Below are 20,378 nucleotides of genomic sequence, written 5' to 3'. Positions count from 1 at the left end.
ATTACAACACTTCTAAAGCTACTCGTTAAATACTTTGATCAATGTTTATCGCATTTTCATATATGTGGAAACTATATATGAAGGAACTATATAGGAAAATATATTTAGTTAATACTGGGTCGTGAAAGCAACAATATAAAAAATATTGTAGTTTACACTTATTTCTAATGGAATGAAAAAGGTCTTGAACATGTACATTAAACCAAAACTTTGACCAAAATGGAGTATATTTGAAAAACTTACTAGGGCTGCATCTTAAAAATAAATATAAATAAAAATTATTGCTGTATTGTATGAATTAAAAACTTACTAACCAGTTCAAAGATAATCTAAGGACCTAAGCTTTCCAAAATTAAAAGAGATAATGTGGCTATTTATGATTATGAGATCTATGAAATGTATAGATACAAACAAAACCCTACCATAAATTTAGGGTTTGAAGGGAAAATAAAAAAAATATATATATACATATATATTTTTTATTAAAAAATTTTTATCACAAAAAATATATATACATTTTTAGTATTTGCATCAGTCACTTTACTTTGTACACCACTTTTATTGACATAATATGAACAAGTATTTTAGCATGTTGTTGGCCTATCAAGCGGACAAGCCATTTGCATAAGAAATTGCAAAAGGGCTCTAGTGGGGCGCCCTGTCATGGAACCTTTCCGGTAATATGGGGCATTTCCACAAGCTCCACTTGCTAACATCCCTGTACCCGTTATATCCAAATGGAGAAAGTCCACAGGTGGTGCAAACTCCTGTAATGAAAATACAAAGTAAGAAATTTTTTTTTCTGTTAAAACTAAAGTATTTTATCACAATATTACATGATAAGACTTAGTTTTCGAATTACATTCAGTTGTTCATTTTACATGAAACTACTACCCTCTAATGAGTGAAACTCCAGCAAGAGTATAAGTTGAATTCTGGTCAATCTATTCTGTAATTTGATGAAAACTATGAGTTAGATACTTTTTGGTTGTACATAGAAGGTTTGATAATTTATGTTTTTTAATAGATAGATTGTAGACATATACTTTCCTATAGTGTTCTTTTTACATCTAAAAAGTTATTTTAACTTCCATAATTATCTATTTGTTTAAAAGTTATTCTCTAAGGTGTTTTTTGAAACTGTTTTTATGATCTTTTTTTCAATCATATAGTAGGTCATTGAACAATATTACACCAATATAATAGTAATTTCATTGCATTAAAATAGTATTTGTCTTTATATTTTAGAGATTCTAGACAAATGGTCTAAACTTTCGACTAATTGCAAAGGACTCATTTATATGACCATAATGAGGCCTATCTGAACTTATGGAGTTGAGCTTTGGGGCTCTACTTAACCATCAAACTCCTCGAATTCAATCCTTACAATTCAAAATCCTTCATAAAATTCTCTATGTTACAAATGTTGCCGTTTTGGTCAGAACCAGATACCAATCCTTCCATGATAAACTTTCTGACTTCCCAAACCAACTTGTTTCTAACCTGGCTTTTCTTGATTACCTGATAATCCTTCTAAGCATCTGAAAAGAAAATGGCCACGAGATCCTCTCCTCTTGAAATGTTATTGGAGTTCTATCAAATGGTAGATTCTCCACATGTCTGTATCATTGTAATAATCAAAAATTTATTAAAATAAAATGAATGGAATTTTATATTTTTTTTAACTTAAATTCTCATATCTTAAAAGATAGTTTGGGTTCAAATTAAAAACTTTAATATTAAATAGATGATAGTATTTTATTTAAATTTTATAATATAAAAGACTCTTAATCTCAGGGCGGGTTGCTAGGCAATCAGAAACAGACACTTTTACTATTCACACTTAATTAAATTAATATCTATTTTACACAGGTATTTAAATTTAGGTATAACAAAACTAACCAATTTCACAATCTTCTTTTGATGATTCTTGGTATCTTCTTTTCTATAACGCTATTTCCTACCGTCAAAATGGCTTCTAGTCCTTCCAAAAAGTTATGTCTCTCTCACAACAATGGCTTCCAATCTTTCCTGCTTCCAGCCGACGGACGTCCTCTCACCAGGCAATCCAAACTCAGAATCTTTATTCTTCTTGGGTGACAACTGGTTGTCTTCCTTTTTCAAACTGTCCACTCTTGCTGGACAGAAATTGATGAGGACCTCCTCATCCTGGAGACATCATTTCTCCTTCGCGCCCAAACAACGAATGAATCCCAAAAACCAAAACCTTTCTCGATGTTCCATGTAAATATCGATTATTGCACAACAGTTAGGGATTTTTGCAAATGATTTACTTTCTGAATATTATTCTTTAGCACTATTTCTTGACTTCTATTTTTTCTTAAATTTACTGTATTTTCAATTATGATGGGAAGAGTTTTTATGATATTTGAATCTGCTCAACATGGCCTTGATTCCACGGACTTTTTGACTGAAGGATACGTACCTCCATCATGGTTTTGTTTTGAATCACGAATTTATTACATGGACAATGAAAATTGGTTAGCTTGCTTTGTTGTTCAACAAAACCAATGAACAATATTAATATGATACATAAAATAAAACATGTTAAAAACCCTTAATACATCGAAATATACTATTTACTCAAAAAGACCATATTACAATATATTGGAGATTATATTTATCACTTAAGTGAGTGGTTACTGAAGTTTGACACTTTTCCTATTTACTGTCTTTCAATATTTTTACGCTGTTGGTTTTGTAAACAACTATTCTAAATTCAGTGTTTTTAGTTCCGGGAAAAGTGGTTTTGTAAAATTTCCTTTTCTTTTTTTTTTTTTTTTTTTTTTTTTTAGTATTGATCATCAGATTAAATGCTTTTTAAAGTGCAGCACGCTATACCAATATCTCATACTAGAAGACGGATTGAGCTAACGCGAAATAAACTGTTCTTATTATTATTTTTTAAAGGTATTTTTCAATCTTATAAATAAGTAAATAATTCTTCGAGCTAGTTTTGTTATTTCTGGTGAATTTTGATCCAATTTTAGGTTTATATCAAAATAAATTCCAAAATATTTTATGTAGTCACTTCGTTCAAAGTATATATCAATATTAATTTAATTTTATTTGGTTATTGTTAAACTATTTTATTTTTTTCTAGACGAATGTTTTTAATAGCTCCATTTTGATTAAATATGAAAAACAAAAGGATAATACTCATAAAATATGAAAATGAGAGTTGAAAGATTACCAGTAGAAATGCTGCTCCTAGGCAAGGATCTCCACCTCTTCCAGCACCAACGTTATGAACATCAACACCAACCCAATCTTGTAAAATAAATTATATTAGTAATTTTCAGCCAGTTTTGGTTAAAAAAATTACATACTAAACATATTTTAAGAGCATTAAAATAGAAATTGAAATTATTAAATGAATTATATCATACATTATTTAGACCTTTATCCATAAAATGGATACAAAATGGGCAACCAGTTAGTAAAAACTTAATATTTCTTTCTTCAATAATTTATACTTTGCATTTTGATTTCTTCATAGGATAAACTAGGACAAATGTGTGATTTAAAAAAAGGTACCAGTTGTGTCTGGATGAAGTCATGAAATCAAAAATTTAGCAGTGAATGAAGCTAAACTAGGATGAGGGAGACCTCAAGCTCAAAACTATTCTAGTCTGACATTCAAGTAGTTCACTCCAAAAACAGGGGCAGCAAGAGAAAGAGCCATACTAGGAAGGAGATAAATTATATTAGATAAGAACCAATGGTCTTAGGCAACACCATCCAAGACTAACTTCACTACACAGATGAATAAAGTAGTACAAGAACATGTGAACATACAATCACAATACTAAATTGCATTTTTAAAACAATGAAATCAATACATTACCAGTAACTTTAGTTGTGAACATTTTCCAAGCTGGAAACCTCCAAACTCTATCACCTGTTTCAGCCCCTGCTCTCGATAGTTCTCTCCACACCACCTCTGATGTACTAAAAGCTGCAGATGCAGAGGATCCGAGGGCCGCTCTTACTGCAGCTAAAATTAATTTAATTATTTCCATAAATTTAATAGTTAGTTTATTCAATTTAAAGAATGAATTTAATGATCATCCATTCAATATTGCATGCTCATTTCATTAAATATTTAATGAGATATTTACATCAAAAATAAATAATAATAATCTATTTTAATTAGCAATGATCTTAAGAAAAAATGTAAAAATCATAGCACAAATGCATAGGATGATTCATCCACCATTCATAATCTGACTTTAAAATTTAAATGTATAATGCTATTTTAGCTCAAGTCCATTTCTTAATTCTTTTACATAACTTTCTGCTTATCTCACCAAATCTGTAAAATTTTCATTAAGAAATATGCTTCTTCTTCTTCCTCCAAATCTTGTGTGCTGTCAAGCATGAAGTTGCAGTCTCAGTCCATCTAGCCCACTGGTCTCTGTCCCTGGCTAGTCTTCTCATCTCCTGTATGGTATGTCTTTTTTGCTGCCCCTAGTTTTCCAATGTAATCAGAGTACATGCACCTGGGTCTGCCACGAGGCCGTCTTCCTTCTAGCCTAGCTTCCAAATACCATCTGGTATTGTCCATTCTAGAGATGTATCCATACCATTTTAGTTACCACTGTTCTATAGTCTTGCACACTGATTTCTCAACCAGATCCTCCCGAATTCATTCATTTCTGACACAGTTCATGTCAACTATTCCTCCTGTTCTTGTCAACTATTCCTCCTGTTCTTGTCAACTATTCTTTGGAGGAATCTCATTTCTGTTTATGTTATTCTACTTACGTGTTTGTGAAAGGCTATCCAGCTTTTTGATCCATACAGGAGGACTGGGAGGATCACGGATTTAAATATCCAAATTTTGGCATTTCTACTTACTTCTTGCTTACCTATAACAGTTTTGGAAATCTGATGGTACACTCCATTAGCCTTCTTCACTCAATTTAGAACCTCCTGGTCTATTTTACCATTTTTACTTATTATGGTCCCTTCATACTTTAAGTATTGGTAAGATCAATGGATTCACCATTACACAACATCCTAGGCTCTAAATTTTCTCTTCCCACACACATGATTTTAGTTTTTATAGGGTTTATTTGTAAATCTTTTATCTTTAGTTCCTCATTCCATTCATCCAAAGATGCCTGAAAGGCATCTTCAAAGTCAGCTATTAGTACGAAATCATCGCTTGAGCCAATAGTGGAGTAAGAGTAGTACTGGTATTACACTTGGTTCCAAAAACCTATTAGTAATCTTGGGCATCTCATCATTTTACACGCCTTCCATATCTCATCCATAAGGAGGGAAAATAGTAGTGGGCTTAGGCTGTCTCCCTGCTTTACTTCCTTATAAAAGTGGAAAGGCCGCGATGTCTGACCATTAAGTGTTACAATGTCCATTGAATCTAGGTAAACTGATTGTACTCACCAAATTTGCTGGCACTCTTCGAGTTATTAGTGTGTCCTATATTTCCTGCCTCTGGACTGAGTCAAAGGCCACCCTCAGATCACGGAACGCCAAATAGACTGCCTTTCCCCGTCCCCGTCCCCCGTTTTCTCTACTACCATTCTCGAGGGAAAACTGTGGTCCTGGGTCTGTCTTCCATGTCTGAAAGCCGCCTGCTCTTCTACATTATCCTGTTCCATAATACTCCACAGTTGCTGCTCTAATATCCTAGTGTATGTTTTGTACACTCACGAGAATAGGCATGAATTGGGATTATGATGTTGTTTCCCCATTCTTGTGGCAGCAACTTAAGGTCCCATATCTTCTGTTCAACATTTGAAGGTATTTAAGGTATGAAGGTATTAATCATTTCATTTCCACCATATTTCATAAAGTCCGGAGCTATGCCATCTGGTCCTGGAGCTTTTCCTAGCTGGATTTTGTTGAAAGAAAGATGCTGAAAGCTTGATAACAAAGATATAGAACAGCATTCATAATTGCAGAAATGTAGTTTTGACGGCAAACAAGGGGATACAGCATTTAGAATGAGGTGTTCAGAGAGGAACTCAAAGCCCATCAATGAAGGAAGTCCTAGAGTCTCACTGATACAAAAATTCGAAGTAGTTCAGGATTCCTCGATGTAAGAATGCGGATATAAATTTTATTCCGGCCAACAACACAACAGTTCAACAAAAGATAACGAAGTCATAATGCAATCGGGGAAGATCAGATGGTTTCGACTATTCCCGTTCGAATCGGTTGTTTTGTTTTTTTCATTAGTTATTCATAAATTATTTAAATTTTATATTATTTATTCATTGTTTTTTTATTTATTCCTAGATAAAATCAAAAACTATCCAATTTTGACTGATAAACAACATTAAAAGTACTCAAGAGGAAGATTTTTTAAATATTCCTCATTTAAGCCCTCTCTGACTATTTCAATGAGGGTAAGATCTAACTGGTACTAAACACCATTTAATTGTTGATTCACATGTCGAGCATAATCAAAAAAATCGATTTTTCACATCAATCAAAACAATTTGAAAAATCTATTCTATAAAGTAGCAGTTCCGGTCTGTTGAATTTATTCAAAATTAAGTCACATACAGGCACACTACCGCCTTAAATATGTTGTTCAGGCACACTTCATCATGCGGGACTAGGATAGAGGACCTCAAAACGTGTATTTTCGTCGAAAACTCGCATTCAAAATCTTGCACTAATGCAATACTTCCCCTTACTATATATTGTATATATAGGTAAGTGAAAGTAAAAAAAACTGCCCATTTGGTGTCTCCTGGTCGCCTCCCGTGAATGGAAATAGACGGTATATTCCACTATTCATTAAGCTAAAACAACCGACTTACTTTTCATAACAGAATATAAATACATTGAATTCCAAAATAATAACTTGATTTAATATTTTTTAAATAATAACTAAAAAGTGTCGTACGTAAAATATTTTTCATGTTACATACAAAGACTTTTATAAATATTGCTTATACATTATATAATAAATAAATCTGTGCCACTACAACACATAAAGAGTCAGGAGTTCAGTACTTTGTAAGGAAGTACTGTTACTAGATCAACGGTTATGCAAGGAGGTGATTTATTCAGAATCACGCTCAATCGTCTGATTTATCTCCAATTAATGGTACCCACTTTATGAGGTTGGGTGAACCCTGTAGGGCTCCTGAACTCTAATGGCAACAGTGAAATAGAAAATAATTGTCTGCAAAATAAAATATTTCATGTGGGTATAACATTTCATATATTGGCTAAGCAAAAAGAAGTTTGGTTTAAATTACTTTAACCGTTTTCTATGAAGAATGGACAAAATACACGGCTTTTTGATCCCCGCCATTTTGTTTTGTGATAGGTTAATATTGCTTAAAACATTCTTTGGGATTCTACAAAAAGCTAAAAAAGTTATGTTGAAATAACTTGAGCAGTTTTCTCAGATAAGAATTTAGGTTTGTTATTTTATTATTAAATTTTATTTGCAAGCAAATCTGGTCCAAGTTGTACCATGTACGATTTTATAATCATGGCCACCATTCGGATACATTGGTATTTTTAAATTTTTTTTTCTAAAATTTAGATTTTGGAAATTGTACATAGTTCCAAAATCTAAGCCATGGTCTCATGTATTTTCTGTTTAAAGCATATTGAAATGTTTTAACCAATGGTTTTTTTTATTGGAAAACACATTTCAACATTTACTCTAACTCTCAGCCAAAACATCCCCTATTTTTTGATGTATCAGGTCTTCTATCTTGTGCTCCAATTGAAAATATTCTTCCCTTGGTTCATACCTATCAAATCATTAACGTTTCTCATCCTCCCTATATTTTCAATATTCTACAATTTTAGTTTTTGACTAACTCTTAATAAAAATAAATCTGGCTTTATGACCATCACACTTCGTCCCTAAGTGTGAAGGTCATAAACTATTCTAACAATATGATTAGTTATTTTTATATAAAAAATTAATTATATTCTATTTAATTGAACAAACATAAACTTTGATAGAAACATAGTAAAACAAACACTTTACCTGTAAGTGTAGCTATATTAACTACGAGACAAGGATTGTATTGGTTACTTAATGTGAGGCAGTCAGCAAGTATCACCCTTCCTTCATGATCAGTGTTTTCGATTCGAATGGTTTTACCATTTAATGATACTATAACATCGCCTGGCTTCATTGCCATATTTCCAGGCATATTCTCCATCAAGGGTATCAGAGCTGTAAAACCATTGATTAATAATTACTATATTCAATATTTAAAAAAATAATAACTTAATGCATATAATATCAAAACTTCATTTCAAATCAAACGCAACCACTTCTATATCAAATATAATCTCCTCCAAACTAAGCAAACATTTTCATCTTGAGCATTTCTGTTCCGTTAACTTAAGGAAATAAAATATATAAAAATTAGCGCAAGATAGTCTCAGTTCATTAAAATGAATCGTTAGATTATATTATAGAATATTATACCATTAACGTTCATAGGCACTTGAAGCCTTGCCATAGCCTTCAGAACTCCAACAATAACAGCAGCTCCTGCCATATCTGCTCGATGTTCTTCAAAACCTTTGTGAGGTTTTAGGCAAAAACCACCGGAATCAAAAGTAACGCCTTTTCCTGAAAGAATAATGCAATAGGTAGTTCACAAAGTTCATTGCTGAACATTTTTTTCCAATATTATTGGCTAAAATGGGGAAAAAAAACACAAACCTGTCAAAATTACCGGTTTATCAGTCTCACCACCACCACAATAAGAGCACTCTAACAACATGGCTGGATTACAGGAAGATCTTGACATCGCCAGGAAAGCAGTCATGTTTTTATCAGTGAGCCAATCTTTATCTCTTACTTCAACATGTACTCCACATGGACATAAGATATCTATGGCTGCCTGAAAATCATTTGTTAAAATAAAATGAGAAAAATAATTATGATGCAATTTTCATATGATATTACTAATTTATAATACCTCGGCAAATGCAGAGGGAAACATTAAGTTTGCAGGAGTCTCTTCAAGTTTTCGAACTATATTTTGAGCATCGGCTTTCCATAAACCACTTTGCCAACCATCTCTAGTGTTTCAGATTAAAACATGATTAACAACTGTATTTAATTTATTTAGAACTATCATCAAGGAATTATTACATAAAATTATCTATATTAAAACTTTATACAGTACATAAAAAAAGAGAGTATTCAATACAAAGAATAATCAATAAGTAATAATGAAGGGAAACGTATTTCACTCTTCGCTTTAATAGTCTATCTCATCAAATTTACTTATTATATATTAAATAGTCTTTCTACGGACAATTTTATAAGAAATAATTTGTGAACAGAGCTAAGGAAAATAAAAGGATCGTAGATATGGGAGTACCCAGCGATTTTTGTTTTTTTGTTTAAACAAATCGTTGTAATAACTAAGCACAGCTATAATTATAAATAATTTTTTTAAAAATTTGGTTTCATTCGCCTTCTCCGTTGTTAAATTTGTCACAACCTGAACGACTATGGCTAGACGTAGAACAAAACTGTTTTCTGCGAATCATTATGTTTTATGAACTAGGTTTTATTCACCGGGCTCCTGACTATAAAACAGTATAAACTCAAATCAAGTGATTTTTTTTAATATGAAATGCAACAATATTTCGGATCTCATGGAACGATTCTTTGTTGTTTTCATTAAAATATTCATTCCTCATACTATAAAAATATTCAGCTTTCATTGTTTTAAAGAATTATCCATTGATAAAAATATGAATATTACCTAAATAAAATATTTTAACTAAAATAGGTAAAGATTTACCAACTTACGCATCTGGATCGTCAAATAATGATAAATTAGGTTCTGTCAAGTGACGATCCCTGGACTTGAGATCTTGGTATCTCCAAACCCCTAATGATGAACCTTCTGCGGCTGCTTCGGCATTTGTATATCCATCAACCAGTATTTCTTTACAGCCCTGAGAGTTTAAGATAATATAAAGTTGTAATGTTACTTGTTACTGATAGTCGCTTTCATTTAGCTAGCTAAGTAGTAGGACAATGAGCCCAAGTTTTATTTAAGAGCAGATAAGAAATAAGAGCACAATATTTAGTACTGTGCTCTTTATCTATTAAAAATGAAACTTGGAAACTTCATGGGTTCCATTAAACTTTAAAGCAAAACATTAAAATTACTTCAAAAATTTAAAGGTAAAGTATAAGTGCGCTGGAGTCAAACTTAGGTAACCAAGTTAGGAGTCTGATGCCATGCCCACTTACATTAGTTACTCTGCCTCGTAGTAGAATAAAAATATTCTATATTCTATGTTGTCTCCTGGCATACATTCCGAAGGGTTGCTTCATTAAAGTCCAACTAAAATGCACAGCTAGTGGGGATTAATGCTCTCCCGGTGTCCACCGTTCAGTATACTACATAAATATCAACAAATCAGTACACCTTGCATTGACACTGACACAAGAACACGTGCAGTAAGTACCCCCAGTTCTCTTCCTCTGGAAAGACCTGTTGGCCATTGGGTATTAAAGGTCCCAGTTATCCCGAGTTAACGGGACCTTCTCTCCTGTGTCAATCATGCAAGGAGTAAAATGATTCAAAGAAACATGGATCACTCCACGTCAATTCAACACAATTGTGAACCTTTCCATCTCAGATTTGTTAAAATTTTACACAGATATTGAATAGACACAGACGTTTTTGAATTACATAACTATAAAAATTTCATAAATGAGCTAAAAAACAGAGCGACAAGTTTGGAATAGTCTTTTTTTGTGTTATGATCTCCTCTTGAGAGATTGTGACATTTCGTAATGGATTTAACTCATCTAGGTCGGTTGAGCACCAAGCAGTTTATTGTAAGAGAGAACTGAGTTAGAGTAAGTACCCAAAGTAACGCCTCAGACTTATCAGTGAACCTGAGGATATTTACAATCTGTTTGAACCTTGAGGTTTCGCAACATTTATTCATTAATTCCTACTTTAGACAACCCATTTTCACCACACGGAAAAGTGAAATATTCGTTCTTATCAATAAAAATACATGAGTATAATATGCGGTTTGGTGATAAATGCTTAAGAGAAATTCTCTAATACATGGGCTCTGGTGACAGTTGCCAGTCAAAATGCGCACACCTATGCACTTATGGTGCAAATGGGTTAAAACTTTCAAAAGATTTTATCACATCCCTGATTTGCTTTATTAGTGGTACATCTGTAAAGATAAAAAAAAATATTTATTTCATATTTGACGTATTCCATGGGTTGTATCGCAGTCTGAGGTTACTTTGGAATGACGCTACTTTGAGATAATCTGCAGGACGACCTTATTAGAAAAATTAACCTAAATCTATTTTAATTAACGCCATATTTTATAATTAATTTGTATTTTATTGTAAATAGTATTTAATTAGTATTAGTGTTTAATTTAATTTATTAATATTATTATCTAATAATATCGACTAAAACACTCAAAAATGTTCAATAAATAACACAAAATGAACGCAGACAGGGGTGGTTACAATCGTTCATGGCCACTAATTAGCCGTAACTCATATTAAAGTGGAAACACAGAAAAGGTCTGGTTCCGGACTGTAATGACGGTTAACTCACTAAAAATGTCCAGACTATTAAATTATAAGGACAGACAGAGCTGCTTAGACACTATCATGGCCACTAATTAGCCGGGATTGATTGGGGCCTGTTGCTAGGCGACGTCTTAGCAACAGTTATAAACTCTTAGCAACTGTCTCGATTACTTAATTATAACACACAAATATAAATACATATTTTTGATTTCAAATAACTAAATTCCAATTAAAATAATATAAATAAAAATAAATACTGGCTTTCAAGTGCAATATGAGTTGTTGTTAATTAACCGCCTCCCATAATTCATAAAAACAACTAGACCCCCTCAATAAGTGCCAGTGTTGGACATTTCGACTATTTATGAGCCATTGCACTAACCTTGGACCACTACAGCGGTATATGTAGCTACTGAGCTATCGAAGTGGATCAACCTTTCGTCGATCAGCATTTATTTTATATTGTTTTTTTGTAAATTTGTCTCTTTTGTTTGCTTAATTTATTTATCTAATTTTATTCTTATCTAAAAGGCTGTTTATTTTTACTTAGATTCAGACCTCTAATGCGACCTAGTAATCTACTCTAGAACGCTCTTTACGAAATCCACGTTGGAAAAGTTGAATCAGATTATTATTTTCCGTTGATCAGATCTGATTGTACTTTATTAATAAACGATAAGAGAGTTAAGATACATTTCTTGAAATATTGGCACAAGTTATATTTACCACATCTTGGAGAGCTTGAGCTCCAACTGCTGAACTGATCCGTATGTTCTCTTTACATTCGTCCAATGTTTCGTTTTCATTATAACCAGCTGTGTCTGGACCAGTCCCCGCAATAGCTACTCCATAGTAGTCCGTACCAAGGTTATTAAATACTTTTACCTTCCCTAGACCCATATCCAATCTGTAAAATAAATTGAAGTCATAATAATAATAATGATTTCAGTTAGAACCTCCTCTCCGATAAAAAACATATCTTTATAAAGAGATCCAAACTCTCTGGGACCCCTTGCACTAACCTGCTCAGTGACCACGTCCTTGAGGAATGGATTTTATGCATTCGGTCTCTCTACTATTAACTCATCCTCATTGAATATATTGCACTTTGACTGCCTTATTATCAAGTATCAGCTTATCCAATTTACGGATAACTATTAAAATATTTTTCGTAAAAATGTTATAATAATCCTAGTTTTTTTAAATGACATTTTACTTAGTTTTAAATTTGCGCAGTATTTTTCTCCTCTCATCAGCTTTATTAATCTTCTCAAACACTGGATGAAATCCGTCGACTTGGACTAAGTTCGTATGGCAAAAACATGATGATTTGTAATCGAATTATCACTAATTAAATTGTTGAAATATTACCGAAAGAGGAATTGAATTTTATTTTTTAGAATAAATATTTATGGAAAACTTAAGGACTTAGAATAATTATGTCAGTGACGTAAGAATTGACATTGAAAAATAGAGTCGGTATGGTTTATTTGTGTTCACTTCGAAGCCAGTGTTGTTAGTTCTCACTACAATTTGAACTTTTTATGTTATATAACCGTAACAAATAAAACTGTAAAAACATTTTATTTGCGTCCACTCGTTCAATATTGATGAATCTTTGATTCTGTTTCGGGGTGCGCATTATGTTTTTGTTTTTCCCTTTCTTGCCATTTCTGGCATGCGGGCTGCGGCACTGCATGTGCATGCCACTGCTCCCAACTATCAAGAATTTTATTTTTTTATAATATTCATAACACTGGGTGGTTCCATCGGTTGATGGACCTGATGGGGCTGCCCCTTGTCCTCTGCATCCGTTCGGTAGATCCACCCAGGAGGATCCGCATCCGTCCGAAAGCTCTACAGCTTTCCTCGGAAATCCCACTCTCCCCGTGCCCTGTTAGGATCTGTGAGACCCAATAGTTCGGGAGAATTCACTTAGCCTTCAATCTTTTGTGGACGGAGGAGAAGACTTTTTTCATCCCGCATTAAGTTTAAACAATATTTAGAACAAAAGGGTCTTTGGAGGACCTGGTAGCTGAGCATGCTCGGACAAGGGTATTGCGGGACAACCCATAGAGCTTAGTTTAGAAGGTTCGAATCCCACCTGGGTCGGTCAAAATTTATTTCTCTGCGCCCATGAGAATCTTGATATTCCCCCTCTGGAGCTGGATTGGTAAAAAAAAAAATTCATAAATTTAGAAACAAAATATTTAAGTTGTGCTATGGACCGGTGTATACGTATGTTCTTCAGGGATATACTGGGAAGCTTTTAGAAAAAGAAAATGCTGCGCCCACTGAAATTGTAATGTCTCTTTGCAGAGATTTATTCGATGAGGAACACACGCTATACTCCGACTACAAGCAACAAGTTTACAACTTTGGATTAGCGGAAAAATAGATCGATACAAATATTCATTAGTAGGAACGCTAGCTGCAAATCTGAGAGGAAATCCGCTGCAAGTGACATCGAATAAATTAAAACGGGGAGAAATTGTTGCAATGGAAAGGAATAAACAGTTTAAAATGGAAAGATAAGAGAGACATCCCAGTTTTATAGACAAATCATTCATCACAAATGATGATTGTTGAAAGTCGATCAGAACAGAAATTATGGTCGATCAGAACACAGGAAAAGCAGCTGTCAACTTATCCAACCAAATGAATGCCTACAATAATCCATCACGCAGGTCCATGAAAAGTTACTTCCTAGAATCCTTTGATCTATTGTTGAATACTACAGTACTAAATAGTTACATTTTATATAAACATATCACAAAGAAAAATATTAAAATTACTGAAATCTTGGAAAAAATAACAATACATCTTACAACTTTATGGAAAGAAAATGTTCCATCTGGCAGTTGCGATACTTCTACTAACTTCTAAAAAACAACGGCATAAACTACAAAAAATACTTGGAAAAATCTCTGCAGTCTGAAAATATTATAAATCATGTAAGAAAAAAGTTACACAATATGGTAGATCAATGGTAAGAAAAATGACTAAATGAGTTGTCACATTTTGTGATGGTTCCGAAGGACAACCATTTTTATGTGTTACTGTACTTCAATAAAACACATTGTCTTAATATAATAATCTTGTAAACCCAATGCTTTAATATAATAATCTTGTAATATATAAAAAATACGTAAATATCAGTATTATTAAAGATAAGGAAAATTTTTTAGTTTGAAACCATATATTACACTGTTAGCCACCGATATCTGACCTGGCGATCAACGTGTTGAACATATTAATGGATTGTTAGTGATATAAAATATAATGAAACTTGGTATAGGAGTCGGATGCTTTCCGCTGAACGCTAAGGCTCTTGGCAGATATAATCCAACCCATGTGTCTATGAGTGTCACCATACAGAAAGCTCTTGCATTTGCACGTTTAAACATAAATAAAGTGTATTAGTTTCAAAAAAGTCTCGAGTTTCGTATAGATGTACAAGGCACCGGGCTACTATATCAGTTTCAATAATTTGTATATGCAACATCAATAAAAATCCACAAATAGGTCGAAGTTGGCTATTTTTTTTAATTACATAGAATGAACCAATTAAACATCGGCAATTGGAAGGCTAGCACACAATGAGGCAAGCCATACGTTATTAACACTTCTTTCCCATTCTCAAAATCACATGGATCTACTCCGATGGATTCATTCTGTTTTTGAAAATAGAAGCGAAATAAAACAAAGAAAGTAAAATAATACTCTTGAAACATAAAGGATTAAAAAAGTGGAATGACTTGAACTCTTAAGTTAAAATCAAATTATCTCATGGTGTGCGAAGGAAAATTAAAACATTCACCTGTAAGATAAACAAAATGGTTTCAAAGACATTAAGTGTGAATGTAATTTGATAACATATTTCATTCAACATTTTAGTTGATATATCTTATATCTAATAATTAAAAACAAATTTTACTCGGGAATCATTCCGTCCAGGTCAGCTGTTGACTATAACATATCCTATAATTATTATATTGCAATAGTTTTATTTGAGTTATGATTAGAGAGTTTCACTCGCAGCGCTCGTTGAAAAGACGAACAATTCACCAACAAATTCTTTATAGTTGATATCGTAGCCTAAATTCTCATAAACGTGAATCAGTATATGGTGTAAGTTTATGAATCACAACTGGTCTGGACGGAATAGTGCGTATGTAGCAACTAAATAAATAACTGGGAAAGAAGAACCTAATTACCGCAAGTCTTTCTAATTTCCATCCTTTTATTCTTACCCTTTAATAAGTTCTGAAACTCGTCCACCACATTCTACATCGAACTTATTTCCTGCTGCGGACAGTTTTAGGGCACTCGATCCACATTCTTCATACACTCCAAGAACTAAACCTTTCTAGAAATGAAAAAATAAAATAAATATAGACATTAATTTGTATTCAAAGCTAATTTTACCAGGAAATGGACTGTCTCCGCGAATCGGGTACCTTCCGTGATGAACTTGTTCAACCTAAGATTGTAATATAACACGAAATATTCGCGAATAAATCATTAATTAATTTGATGGGATGGTTCTAGATCGAAACATATAAAACATTTTAAGATCACCATTTAGAAAAAAAATTGAGACAGTTTAGTTAAAATAATTCCATTCAAATCATATTACTAATCAATATGCTATCTTACAGCAATGTTATTGCTCTTGGTAATCAAATTGAAATCACTACCCAGATTGTAATCTTGAATTTCGTCTTTACTTTTATATTTTAATACATTATTTACATTTTTTTTTCAACTGAAATAGTTCAAATATGCAAATATATATGTATATGTAAATATATGTATATGAATCATTTTCAAATTTCGATGCTATTTGAGTTATAGAGTTATATTACCTTTTTTTTTTTTATTTATTGATATTTACAACTGTATAAAAAATACAACAAGTAAATTTGATATGATCACATTATGATGACATAATGATATGATACGGCATGTAGAGAAACTACCCAGTAGTAGAACTCTAAAAACATTTTACATTATAAAGTCACGAGACCATCTTCTTTTCAGGCGCCTCGGAGGATTGCCAGGAATGGAAGAGGAAGCAAGGTTAGAAACAAGTGGGTTTGGGTGATTAGGGAGCTTATAATGGAAGGAGTGATATCTGGTTCGGGCTAGATCGGTTACATAGGGAACATTAAGGTCTTTATATATGATTTTATTTGTGACAAAGTAAGGAGCATTGAGGATTTTATTAAGGGTTTTGGATTGTAAGGATTGAATACGAGAGGAATTCAAAGGTTTAGTGGAGCCCCAAAGCTCAACTCCATATGTCCACATTGGCCTTATTACAGTCATGTAGATCAGTCTTTTGTAAAGTGTTGGAAGCTTAGACCGTTTGTCTAGTAAGTGCTGTAATAGTCGGAATCTGCGTGCAGTTTCCTGTCTTTTCGGTCTTGTATGAGGATTCCAGGTTAGTCGTTTGTCAAGGTGTAGTAATATATTACCTGAATGTATTTTTCTCCCTAGTCCTCGATAAAATCATTTGAGGTAAGACTTAAATATTGTATATTACGTAGTGACGTAGTAGTTCTGAACATTTTTACATATATGTATATTAATCTTTCTTATATTATGAAGCTTCTCTTGCACAAATAAATTAAAAATTGACGATTTTTCCCTCCCTAGGTGGTGACTCGCTAGCCCTAATGAAAATTCTTATGGGGCTAGGGAGCGACCATTATAGGAATTGTGGGACAAATGGTTAATTTTCTATTAATATTCACTATTAAGACAGCTAAAAATTTTTTGTTTGCTCCCTAACTTCGTATTTATAAGCTATTTGAGCTAGAAATATAATTTTAATAAACGTATTCTCTTCTAAAATCAAAATTTCCCATCGCATTTTCCACTTTTAAACAGAGCCAAATTTATACTGATTGCTGATGATAGGTACCTTTTCATGGACCTACTTGGCCAATATTAATCAATTCCATATTTTGTGTTCTCAAATTCCTCAAAAGTAGGCTCTCTAGGAACAAACTTTTTTTATAAATCGATATCAAGAAAGCTATGTTAGCGTGTGAGCATTTCCTGAAGGTAATACAAATTTTTAAAATGTGAAAAATCAATTTTAATTTTCGAATAAGTTTGGTATAGTACGTCTAAAATGAGTTTGCTTGTTGGGAGGGGAGGAGTCTGCATAGCTATGGAGGGGGGAGCATTCTCCTCCCCCCTCCATAGCTCCCCTCCCCACCATGGCTGCGCAACTTTCTCCTCCCTTTACCCATGATGTACAGGCATAATGTACTATACCTTAGGTATAGTACCATATCACATTTGGAGAATAACCCATTTATGGTTAATATGGAAAATAAAACTTTGCTAATTGATTCTGCATGCACGGATTCGTACAGATTTTCAATCATTGGTTTACAAAATTAATCCAAACAAAATATGCAATTGCATAAAAATCCGAGCCTTGCTAATTACCTTATCACACCAACTTTTTATGTAATTTATAAATTTGTATGCTTCCTATTTGTTATTTTTATGGTTAAAATTTTTTATTGTATTTAATCATCTGTTTTTAAGAACTGTTATCGAGATAAGGTTCACGATTACCGTATATACAAGTGTGTCATGTTGTAATGTTACTTCCATGACAAATATTTGTCACGTGGAAATGAATCCGCACTGGACTTTTCTAGCCCATAGTGGAAAGGGAACCACTTTTAATCTTTCTATCCAATTGTTTCTAATATTTAGTTTCTAATCAAATTAAAACTGAGAAATTATTTAGCTGTGGAAAAAAAATAATGAATGCACGAAAAAAATCCTTATCTTAAAAAACCTAAACCTCAAACAGAACTTAGTTCTTCAACTAGTTGGTCTGGATTCCAACTACTCTAGTCCTCGGTGGGCTATTTCGTCCGCGCTTACAAACCGCCTACTGTTTGATTGAACACTGTATTTAAACTATTCATCTATAGCAAATGAAACAATACTCACCCTTATATTTTGACCTCCGCAAATGTCAGTGACGTACCGCTTTTGGAAATAATTTTTTTTTCTTGCAAGTCTAATTATTTCTCTTGAAAACATTGTGTAGTGTATGTAGGTTTCTTGTTTCTGTTGTGTGGTTAAATGTAGTATTATAAATAAATGTTAAGTGTCATTTATAACATATTTTGTATTTATTTATAAATTTGACAGATGATTGATAAATGTATTTTTTATTTTATATAAAAAATAAAAATTATTTTAAGATATAGAAAAATATTAAATACCTTTTCATTATTTTATTTTACGTGAGCGAAGTTTTATGTATTTGTAGCTTAATATTGTTAATTGAATTACCTAAAGCATATCTCTTTGAAATATCGTTGTTGTTGATAGATGGTTTAAAACATGTGTTTCAATGAGGGGATGTCATAGAACTCTTCTCCTTTTAAGCCAGTGATTCCCAACTGGTGGTCTCTTGAAGGGCGAGGCAGCACAATTGTTACCTTAATTCATGTTTGTTGCTAGGAGGCTTTAACTGTAAATACATTATTAAATTGTCTCATAATACACTATTAAGCAACCTAATTATCGAGTTTAAATCTTCCAAGGGTACCTCCTTTGTTTCAAATCAGGAGTGGGGTAAGCCGCGGATTCTTCGATTTATTGTATAGCGGCTCGCAGACATCTATGATTCCCGCTGTTGTAAGACCCGGCACACACGTTACGACATACTTTTCAGGTGAGCTATGTGTTACCTGTAGGTAAACCTCACCGGTATATTGGAACGTATGTGCCCGGCCTAAGCAATTGTGAAGCCAAGGAGTGGGGAGTTAGCCACGCCTCCACAGCGCTAGTTCATGACATAAGGATTTCCCATAATAATGTAAATATATACAAAACCGTTCATTTAAATGCAAAAGTTAACTGAACAGAAGTTTTAGTAAACATTACTTCTAAAAATAAAATAATTAATTTTGTGGCCCGGAGCAGGTTTCCTTCTTTATGAACAAAAAAGTTGGATTTTCTGTTGCATTTGCGATTCGTACTCAGCGGGTATTTATTGGCAGACGCCTATTCTTTTTTAAGACTATCTCTGAATGCAATACGTTTCATACAATATAAAATTGCACCATTTTAGTACCCAAAATCGTGGGATTTTGACTCGAATCTGTGGGAAGTACCCGCTAAATGACACAATTTTGGTGTCTAATAAATTTGGAATACGTCTGCGATTACATGATGATCCAGCGGATACGTGATGGTAGACCATTAATTTTAATATTCAGACGGGAACTTCTAGTACTATTTTGTTTAGTATAAATAAGTAATTTTTCTTGAAATTAGAATCTTTATTTAACCGGCCGCCATTTTTACTACTGCGGCTTTACCATAGCAGCAATCATATCATAGGCCTCCATTTTTCATTTTTGGCCCTTGGACATTGTCATTCTACACGCCCAAACCTTAATATGAAATAAGACAAGTTTTTTTCTACCGCCGAGCAGGAAAGGCCCACAAAAGTCGTCACAGTAGCAAAAGGATAAGTCGGGTAAGAATAAGGAAGCAAAATGGAGTCAAATGTATATTTTTTATTTTCAAAACCTCTTTATTTTCATTTAAATGCAAAATACAATAATATATAATACTTTCGTTGTTCTGACCTCCTAGAAAAGATAAATGAATATATACAAAATGCAGAAAGGAATGTATATAAGTTGGCAAACTAATACATCTTGTTTTGCCAGTGTGGTAATTTTTTTTTTTTTAATATATAATATGTATGTAAAATTTATATGAAAATTAAGAACTGGTTTACAGGTCC

The 20,378-nt window shown here is 32.9% G+C and overlaps 1 protein-coding gene across 2 annotated transcripts; it reads right to left on the bottom strand.

The window, feature by feature from the left end:
* Positions 1-459: 459 nt before the first annotated feature.
* LOC106682444 (cytosol aminopeptidase) lies at positions 460-18,749 on the bottom strand. Of its 2 annotated transcripts, XM_014423297.2 has the most exons (11): positions 18,563-18,749; positions 15,832-15,947; positions 12,305-12,485; positions 9,806-9,954; positions 8,961-9,063; positions 8,702-8,882; positions 8,462-8,608; positions 8,012-8,203; positions 3,869-4,018; positions 3,215-3,291; positions 460-767 (listed from the first exon to the last, which is right to left on the bottom strand). In XM_014423297.2, exons 1-11 carry the CDS (start codon positions 18,653-18,655, stop codon positions 585-587), a joined length of 1,572 nt encoding a protein of 523 aa, XP_014278783.1. In that variant the 5' UTR covers positions 18,656-18,749; the 3' UTR covers positions 460-584. The 2 variants fall into 2 exon arrangements, with proteins under 2 accessions (XP_014278783.1, XP_014278784.1); XM_014423298.2 differs by lacking the exon at positions 18,563-18,749 and having other exon boundaries at positions 15,796-15,935.
* Between the last annotated feature and the right edge of the window lie 1,629 nt (positions 18,750-20,378).

Source organism: Halyomorpha halys, unplaced genomic scaffold (genome assembly GCF_000696795.3).
Source record: "Halyomorpha halys isolate HHAL.00 unplaced genomic scaffold, Hhal_1.1 Scaffold413.1, whole genome shotgun sequence".
In the NCBI taxonomy this organism is placed as follows: Eukaryota; Metazoa; Arthropoda; class Insecta; order Hemiptera; family Pentatomidae; genus Halyomorpha; species Halyomorpha halys.
Note: the sequence above shows the minus strand (reverse complement) of the source record. Positions and strands in the feature narration are given on the sequence as shown.

Coding starts and splice junctions, on each gene's coding strand:
- LOC106682444 (XM_014423297.2), bottom strand. CDS start 18,655: ATGTTTTCAAGAGAAATAATTAGACTTGCAAGAAAAAAAAATTATTTC. Junction 9,955..12,304: donor CTCAAGCTCTCCAAGATGTG/GTAAATATAACT, acceptor TTAAACTCTCAG/GGCTGTAAAGAAATACTGGT. Junction 8,883..8,960: donor TTCCCTCTGCATTTGCCGAG/GTATTATAAATT, acceptor AATGATTTTCAG/GCAGCCATAGATATCTTATG.